The sequence below is a fragment of the Monoraphidium neglectum genome (assembly GCF_000611645.1).
Source record: "Monoraphidium neglectum strain SAG 48.87 unplaced genomic scaffold scaffold01536, whole genome shotgun sequence".
Lineage (NCBI taxonomy): Eukaryota > Viridiplantae > Chlorophyta > Chlorophyceae > Sphaeropleales > Selenastraceae > Monoraphidium > Monoraphidium neglectum.
The window spans coordinates 477-8,990 of record NW_014012092.1 but is presented as its reverse complement, the minus strand read 5'-3'; the positions used below and the strand labels follow the sequence as shown (position 1 = coordinate 8,990).

Genomic DNA, 8,514 nt, shown 5'->3' with positions numbered 1-8,514 from the left:
CCCGCCAACCCGCAGCCGCTGCTGCTGAAGCGGACTGCATCCGGCTTTAACGCTGCGGCGGCAGCGGCAGCGGCAGCGGCAGCGCCGCCGCGGCCGCCGTCGCCGGCGCGGCGCGCGGCGGGGCTGCCGCTCTCGATGCCAGCGCTGCCGTCTTTCCTGGGGCCGCCGTCTGACATCTATATTGAGCTGCTTGAGGCGCTCATGGAGGTGCGACTTATAGAGTCAACAACCAGCGCGGTCGTGCCAGGGGCGCCAACTGCTGCTGTGACTCAGGGTGGCAAGCCCTGGCTTGTGCTTGCGGAGCCATGAATTACTAAGCAAGCGCCTGCTCAGCGCCGCATGGGCACCACTCGTGTGTGTTATGCTCATGACGCCTCTGCCGGCCTCGCTCCCTCTTGAGACTCTGTGAGTGGTGCGCCTTCGCGGACCGCAGGGCCCGCCAGGGCTTGGCTCGGCGCCGCCGGACAGCAAGCGGCAGCGGCAGCAGCAGGGGCCGTCGCCGGCAGCGGCGCGCGCGCCTGTTGACCTGGCGGCGTGGGGCGAGCTCGGGGCGATACTCAGCCGCAAGGCCCCGCGCATTGACACCTCAAAGGTGCGGCGAGGCGGCCCGGTCGTGCTTTGAGCATTGCCTGCGCTCCTGGATGCCCTGCGCTGCGCGAGCCCCGGTGCGGCACGGGCTGGGCCCCTGGGTGGGCACGCTGCGGCGCGTCCCTCCACGCCGCCTGTGCTGAATGCTTGCACGCTAGGCAATCGGCGCCCCGCGCCCCCGTCAGAGCCGGGCTTCGGTGCTGCCACCGCATGCTGCCGTACGGCCTGGCACCCACCTTTCTTTCTGATTGCCGCACAGTCCCTGTGGTCCCTGCTCTCGCAACGGACGATGCTTAGCGTGCCATGCCCTTGCAGACATGCACAGACGTGCTGAACGCCCCAAACCTGCCCATCTTCCATCCCAGGTGCTGGGCATGCTCCCCGACGACCTCCCCCTGGAGTGCCTGTCCCCGCTGCTCTGCGCGATGCTGCAGCACGCCACGGAGCGCTCGCGCAACCTCTCTGTCGTGCGCAGCCTGCGGCGCGGCGAGAACCTCGCCGCGCGCGAGGACCAGGTGCGCGCGAAGCAGCGGAGCGTGGTGCTGACCTCGGACCGCGCGTGCTGCATGTGCCACAAGCGCATCGGCGGGAGCGTGCTGGTCGCGCACCCCGGCGGGGCGCTCGCGCATTACCTTTGCTACAAACGCGCGGGGGAGGCGGAGGGGGCCGCGGGCCGCGGCGGCGGCGGCGCGGTAGTGACAAACGGCGGCGGCATCTGGGCGGTGGCCGGCCTGTGAACGCAGGGCACACTTTCCGTCGCCGGCTCGTGTTGGATCGATACTTTTCATGCAGCGGCTGCCTCCATGTCTGTGTAACTGAAACGTTTGCATCAATCCATGTGTTGTGACGGAGAGGTGGCACTGCTGCTTTGCCTGTTGATGCTTATATTGCGCATGCGCTGAATACACGCACGCATGCATCAGCACCTCAGGTCAACGTGCGGTCGAAAGAAGCCCTAGCGGGTCTGGTGTCACCCAAGCAGCATGAGCAGCTGCGGTGGGTGTGCTGAGAAGCGGGGCAGGGGAGGTGGTGGCACCAACCCAAGGACTTCGCTGGCGTACACAGGAAGTGAACATACCTCCAAGCTTACTTAGAACCCGCACAGCCGCTGCCGTTCGACCCGAGCAACAGACCTAGCTCACTTAGATCACATCAGCGAGCTCCCCCGCTGCACCAGCAACCATGTCGGAGTCAAGCCAGGATACAGCTCCTTTCTTCGGGTTCATCGGGGCTGCGTCGGCCCTGATCTTCAGCTGTGAGGCACCAAACTCGTGCCTGGGGCTCCTGGAGCGCACGCAGCTGGCTGCAAGCGTTTTATGTGGTCTCTAAACACTTCTGTCACGATCAGGATGTGCGAGAACGTCCGTGGCGCGCGATCAAAGGGCGATCAACCCATCTTTGTGTTGCAGGCATGGGCGCGGCATATGGGACCGCCAAGTCTGGTGTGGGTATCGCGTCCATGGGCGTGATGCGGCCCGAGCTGGTCATGAAGTCCATCGTGCCCGTGGTCATGGCTGGTGTGCTCGGTATCTACGGCCTTATCATTGCCGTGATCATCTCCACCAACAGTGAGTTCCATAGCGCAGGTTGTGGGGCAGGGGTGCGCCTGCGCCTGCTGTCGCACCGCACCTGCGGCTGGGCAAGTGGCGGACGCTTAGTCTGCACCCCACTCGCGACGTAAATGCCTTGCGCTTATGCGCCTGATGCTGCTGTCAATGCACCCGTACACACACACACACACACACACACACACACACACACACACACACACACACACACACACCGTACACCGCAGTCTCGCCGGCCAAGTACACGCTGTTTGACGGCTTTGCGCACCTGTCGTCTGGCCTGTCTTGCGGCCTGGCGGGCCTTGCGGCGGGCATGGCCATCGGCATCGTGGGAGATGCGGGCGTCAGGTGCGTGCAGCGGTGTTGGAGCCCCTGCCTGCATGTCGCATCGCCTCTTCAAGGCCAGCTAGCTACCCAACTGCCTGGTGTACCTGGATTAGTGACATGCCAGTGGGCACAAGCCCGAACAAAGCGCAAGCCCCAGGTCTTGAACTGTCGAACTCGGCCCCGCGCCGCGGCGCCCTCACGATGACAGGGCGAACGCGCAGCAGCCCAAGCTGTTTGTGGGCATGATCCTCATCCTCATTTTCGCGGAGGCGCTGGCGCTCTACGGCCTCATCGGTGAGGCATACGGTTCCAACAGGGTGGCTTGGCTGGCCGGCAGACTCAAGAACACCACAGAAGCAGAGCGCGTGCTGCGACGGGCATACTTTCAAAGCATTTGCATGTGTGACAAGCCATGTGCATGGCTGTTCGAACGCGGTTGACGCACACCAGGCTGGGGCGGTTAGGCTGCGCTTGGCCGGCTGCACAACGATCGCTGGTTTTCACAACTCCTTAGCCTCACAATGTGAGCCTCCTGCCCACAGCACCTCCTGGCTTTCACCTGATCTGACGGGATCATGCCTCTCACCGCCTTTGCAACGCAGTGGGCATCATCCTGTCCTCCAAGGCCGGCGCCGCCGCCTGAACCCGCGGCTGCAGCCGCAACTGCGGCCCCTGGACGCGAGCGGACGTGGCTCCAGCAGTCTTCGCCCCCCCCCTGCGGCACCCCCGCGGCGAGAGCATTTGCGTGGCCAGGGGCTGCTGTCTCTTTTCTTCGCGGCTGCGGGACAGGTCTGTGTGGTCGCTGTCCCGCTGCCCTGCCTGTCGCGTGTCGCCGGCACTTGGGAGGCGTGCTTATCCGCCCACTGACTCAAGGCTGTGGGCCGCCTCATGCGCCCGCCATGTCCAAGCCACGGCTGTGTTCGTGGACCCGGGTACTCCCCTGTCGTCTCGAGCGCGTGGGCGCGCCCCGCCTGGCCCTCACCCACCCCTGTCATTATTCTGGTCCCTTTGAAACCCCTGTGTAATTTGGCTTGCGTTTTGCAGGACAATGCGGCATGGCAGGGTCTGCACTTTTCACCATGTGGGAACTTAAGCATGCCCTCTGCTTCTGGTTCTACAGTAAACAGCAAGCCAGACTTGGGGGGGGGGGGCGGGCCAGGGGGGATGCGCATGCAACCGCATCCACCATTTGATGGCAGACAGCACCCGTCGCCTTGCAGAGGCGCCACTGGTGCGATTCCCACGGCAGCTACGCTATCAGACAAGTGCGCAGCGAGCTGCGCCTCAAAACATGGAATTATGCGAGGGGCGGTCGGCCGAGTTCAAGCGTGCTGCCCCGAGCATGCCATGGGTCAGGCGGGGAAGGAAGCGGATGGGGGCGCGGCATCGTCCTCATCGTGCATGTCATCCGGCCGAGGTGGCGCCTCCCCTGCCTGTGCGTAGGGGTCGGCCGGGTGGGCCCCCTCCGCCAGCTGCTGGTCCGCCGCTGGCGCTGCCTCACCATCGTGATGCTGATGCTCGGTGACGTCACCGCGTGGCGCGCCACCAAAGTCGCTGTCTGGGGTGTGCGAGAGCTCGTCGACGTCGCTGCGGACGTTTCTGGTTTGCGTCTCGGGCGCTGACGCGGGATCGACGGGTTGCTGTTGCCCATCACCATGGCCTGCTCGCGCGTGCACGCTGCGGGCTGCGAAGCAGGCGCCAGGCTGCAAGTGCTGGCGCACCATGGCGCCAGCTGCTTTGCAGACAGCGATCATTTCCCAGAACCCTGTATTGATTTCGAGCAAGCCCGCTTTGCTTGCACATGAAAAGCGGGGTTGCTCTGAGATGTGGATCAGCCACTCGGCGAGCTGAAACGAGTGATGGACTTTGTTACCGACAGCAAATGTGATAGGCGATCATTTAAAAATAATAAAAATAAGACATCCGCCGTCAAAAGCGGCAAACGTCAGATCTGCCCGGTGCCTCGGCCTGCACGCATCGCACGGTACTCGACGCGATCATGCGCTCTAAGCTGTCTCTTGTGCCCTCATCGGCCCTCCTAGCATTAGATGAGCCTCAGCTTGGATGCGTGGGTGGCGGCAGCAAACGTCCGCGCAGCAGGGGCGGCAGCTCCAGCAGCGAGCAATGGGAGGGCGACCAGCCAGCACACAGCACACCACTGCAACTGATAATGAAACCTGCGGCGGCGCAAGCGCTGCCGAGCTGGCAGTGCCTGGCGCCGGCGAAGCAGCAAACCCAGGCGGTCGGCCAGGAGCGAGCATCACAGGAAGACGGCGACGAGGGCGGAGGCAGCGACGGCCACACCAGCGGAAGGGGACCGGGCCCTGAGCACAAGAGGCCGCGAAGAAGCAAGCGGAGCGAGCATCAGGCGGCCAGCAGCGGCCGCAGCGCGGGCATCAACGCTCTCGAGGGGCTCTGGCCAGTGGTGAGGCCGCTGCCCTGCAGACGAGGGCGGCCCATGCCTTGGCTTGCCTGGCACGACTGCCGTGCCCCTTGAGACCACAGATAATTCTGTCAACGCAACTGGCTGGTCATGTGAATGTTGGGTGTCGTGCGCGTCGCCAGCTCGGCCACCCCCGGCGCCCACAATCATGCGCCCCGCCCTCGCGCCCGCGACCGCAGAACCAACGCGTGAGGCTCCGCCGCAAACCAAACCGGCGCGGCGGCCGCGGCGCCGAAACGTACGTCAAAGGGTTCCGCCTCCCCAGGGGTCTCCTGCTGGCCCTCTTCCCTGCTGAGCTGGCGCGATGGGGCCCCGGCGCGCCTGTGCCGTGCCCTCTGGACGTGAGCATTCAGCCGGTGGTCGACGGCCGCAACTGGGGCCCGCGCTTTGTCAGTAGTGTCAACAGGGCGCAGATCCTTACCGCAGGCCTCTCACGGCTGCGGGAGCTCGTTGGGTGCAGGGTGACGGGCTTCCGGCTTGGGGCAGGGGCCGCGGCAGTCAAAATGGAGATTACGCGCAGGGGGCGGCGCGAGGATGAGGGGGCGTCAGGTGATGGGGCAGGATGGTGGGTGGAGCGGGATGCAGGGGAAGAGGGCGCTGGGAGTGAGGGCAGACAGGGGTCTGAGAGAGAGCAGTGGGGGCAGCAGCAGCAGCAGCAGCAGCAGCAGCAGCAGCAGCAGCAGCAGCAGCAGCAGCAGCAGCAGCAGCAGCAGCAGCAGCAGCAGCAGGAGGAGGAGGAGGAGGAGGAGGAGGAGGACTACGACGACGAGTGGACAGAGGCGGGCGTCGGAGGTCTAGGCAGTGAGGCTGGGGAGGATGGCGTGCGTCCAGGGACCCTCTGGCCGCTGGACACGGTGAGGCAAGCCGCGGGAAACTGCTGGCGGGTGCCAGCCGGCGAGCCCCGGCGTAATCCTCCCGCGCGCCCCCCCACCTATCGCGCCCACCACGATCGCTCCCCGGCCGCATGTCCACCCTGTGCCTCCCGATTGCACACCTTTTGCAGGCGCACACCCTTAAGCCAAGGCTTGATGCAGGAGCAGCCGTGCGATTGCACTGCGTTCGCATCCCTCGACGCCTGCTGAAAACCTGGTTTGCGGCAACCCCGCCGCCGATCGATGTCAGCGTGCAGCTGGAGGTGGACGGGCAGCCCTGGGAAGCCAGGTTCCCCAGCCGCATAAATGCGACAGGCAGCCTGGCGGTGGGCCTGAGCAGCAAGGGGGAGTTGGCAGGCTCGCAGCTCACCGCCTTCCGGCGCGGAACCGGCCGCAACGGCCTCGATCTCATCATTGTGCGCGGCGGCCAGCAGCAGCAGCAGCAGCAGCAGCAGCAGCAGCCACAAGGGCCGGCGTTGCTGCAGCGCTGCGGCGCCGCTGAGCGCAGCGCGACCAACAGCGGGCGCGGGGCGCCGCTAGCGCTGGCTGGGGAGGCCGCCGCCCGCGCCTCCAGGCCGGCAAAGGCTGCTGTGTTGGCCTCGGCCCCGCGCAGGGCAGAGGCTGGCGGCGGCGCTGACGCGTCGTCGCGTGAGGCGGAGCGCCGCCAGGGCCGTGCGCAGGCGGACGCCGAGGTGGTGCCAACTTTCAAGGCTGCAGCGGTGCAGCGCACTCGTGGCAATGCGGGGACTGCGGCGAGGATAATTGCTCTGGAAATGGGCGAGGTTATCATGCCGCCGCGGCCATCGTTGGGGGCCACCGCTGATGAGGCCGCAGCGGCCGAGGCCGCGCTGCAGGAAGCCGCCACGTCAGCGTACAATGAGGCGCTGCGCGCGGCGGATGCGCTGGGCCTGCCGCCCGAGCGCTTCGACGCGGTGTGCGGCGGCGTGCAAGCGGCGACTAAGGAGCCGGGCGGGTGCCGGCGGTTCCTGGGGATGGAGTACCCGCGGCTGCGGCGCGCGTGTACAGCGGGGGCGGTGGAGGTCGTGAGGGCCTGGATGGAGCGGGTGGCGGCGCGCGGCTGCTGAGCAGTCCTTCTGAATTGTTGCTTTCATGTTTAGCGAGTGTTGATGCGTGCCGTTGCGATGTATCCCGATGGGGTAGGTGTCAGCATATTCGCAGCTGCAGCTGCCCCTGGCCCCACCGTCGATTTGTGGGTTGCTGTCAACAGCTGTGCCTGCCCTTCTGAGTAGAGCATGTTTTGCTGTGCTCTCAGTTAGGCATGCCAATGTTGCTGTTGACACAACATGCCTCAACCGGTACTTATCTCTGCTGAGGGGTACAGCACATCACGTTGATGAGGTTTGTGCAACATGTGGTTTGCCGGGATCAGGGCATTATCTTGCCGCAGTTGTCTGCTTCTGGAGCCATCCAGGCTAACAGGATTGGACTTCGAAGCCGCATCCCAGCCCACCATCTCCACCTCCTCCAGTCCATAGGCTGCAATGGAGCACACAGCGGTGCGGCATGTGCTGTGCTGGGTGAGGTGGTGCAGTGGTTGCCGGTCAAATGGTTCGCCTCGCTTGCGCCATACATCTATTTAGTGGGCCGCTTGGCTGGTGTCAACTGCAGGTGCGGCATAGCACATACACGTGCATGCCGTGCGCCCACCCTGAGCGTCGTGCCCCTGACCAGCACGGTCTGCTTCGGTCTACTGCAGCAACTGGCGAGCTGAACGCGGTGGCTGGCATGCAGAGACGATGCTTACAGGCATAAAATTCTGAATACTTGTATATGTTTTGATTCATGCACACGGGACGCCCATCTGATGACCTGCTTCAGCGACAATAACCTCGATTGCGTGCCGTGCTCAAGGAACTTGGCAGTTGGCACTGATCCGAATCGCGCAGCTGTCAAGCCGCATTCCAGCGGTTCTCGACTTTGAACCCTAATAAAAATCTGATTGCGCGACACGCACACACCCAGGATCCATCATGCGCAGTAAGCTTGCACTGGTGCCCTTCTCGACACTCGAAGAAATATGGAACGATCTGCCTCCCGATGAAGCGGGCTGCAGCTGCGTTGTCGAGGCAGAGGGCGGGACTGAAAGAGGCTCGAAGCGCCCACGCCTGGAGTCGGGCCCCAGCGGCAGCATGCCGCCCCTAGGCCAGCACGAGCAGCCGTTCCGCAGCGCGCCGCCGCATGTAATGCCGGCAGCTGCCACAGCCGAGGCCCCGACAGTGACGCCACACGTGGCGGCGCCTATGGCCTTTGCTGAGAGGGGCCAGGGCGCGGCAGGGGAGGTTCCGGGCTGCGCCTTGCGCAGCAGCAGTGAGGAGTTCGCAGACGGGCCAGCCCAGAAGCGGCCAGAGGGCAGGGCGCCGCAAACTCGGCGGCAGCCGGATGCCGGTACGCTAGAGGCCGGCGCTGACGCCGACGGTGACGCCGACGCCTGCGTCGCGCCCGTGGGCACATTTTGGGCTTCGGTGAGGCGGGGCTGGCGGAGGCAGCCCGCTGCTGGATTAGGATTAGGATCCGGGTGCTGTTGGCCCGCCCTGCCTGCCGCTTTCATTGAGGGGAGTACACCATGCATTCCATTGGCAGTGTGCACCAGATTTTATGTTGGCAAAGTACAAACCACGGCCCCGATCGACGCACCCAAAACCGCGCCCCGCTCACGCGCCGCCTCTTCGACTCCCGAACCCGCTGCCTCACGCCT

The 8,514-nt window shown here is 65.1% G+C and overlaps 5 protein-coding genes across 5 annotated transcripts in view; 4 read left to right on the top strand and 1 right to left on the bottom strand.

The window, feature by feature from the left end:
• The window catches only part of MNEG_8217 (subunit of VPS-C complex), a gene marked incomplete at both ends in the record, with an annotated part of 5,845 nt that extends 4,520 nt beyond the window's left edge, over positions 1-1,325 (top strand). The window contains 2 exons of the mRNA XM_014043314.1: positions 469-592; positions 954-1,325. Coding sequence (XP_013898768.1) covers positions 469-592; positions 954-1,325 — 496 coding nt within the window. The remainder of the gene's footprint in view (positions 1-468; positions 593-953) is intronic.
• A 674-nt stretch (positions 1,326-1,999) lies between these two features.
• On the top strand, positions 2,000-3,126 carry MNEG_8216 (hypothetical protein; the record flags this gene model as incomplete). Its single annotated transcript, XM_014043313.1, has 4 exons — positions 2,000-2,156; positions 2,384-2,504; positions 2,692-2,777; positions 3,086-3,126. 4 exons carry the CDS (start codon positions 2,000-2,002, stop codon positions 3,124-3,126), a joined length of 405 nt encoding a protein of 134 aa, XP_013898767.1.
• A 709-nt stretch (positions 3,127-3,835) lies between these two features.
• On the bottom strand, positions 3,836-4,207 carry MNEG_8215 (hypothetical protein; the record flags this gene model as incomplete). Its single annotated transcript, XM_014043312.1, has 1 exon — positions 3,836-4,207. One exon carries the CDS (start codon positions 4,205-4,207, stop codon positions 3,836-3,838), a length of 372 nt encoding a protein of 123 aa, XP_013898766.1.
• A 1,222-nt stretch (positions 4,208-5,429) lies between these two features.
• MNEG_8214 (hypothetical protein) lies at positions 5,430-6,883 on the top strand (the record flags this gene model as incomplete). Its single annotated transcript, XM_014043311.1, has 2 exons — positions 5,430-5,780; positions 6,056-6,883. The coding sequence occupies 2 exons, from the start codon at positions 5,430-5,432 to the stop codon at positions 6,881-6,883; spliced, it is 1,179 nt and encodes a 392-aa protein (XP_013898765.1).
• Positions 6,884-7,948: 1,065 nt separating this feature from the next.
• Positions 7,949-8,281, top strand: MNEG_8213 (hypothetical protein; the record flags this gene model as incomplete). The annotated part of the gene is made up of 1 exon (XM_014043310.1): positions 7,949-8,281. A coding segment is annotated over one exon (333 nt), but the record flags the coding sequence as incomplete, so codon positions are not given.
• Positions 8,282-8,514: the final 233 nt, after the last annotated feature.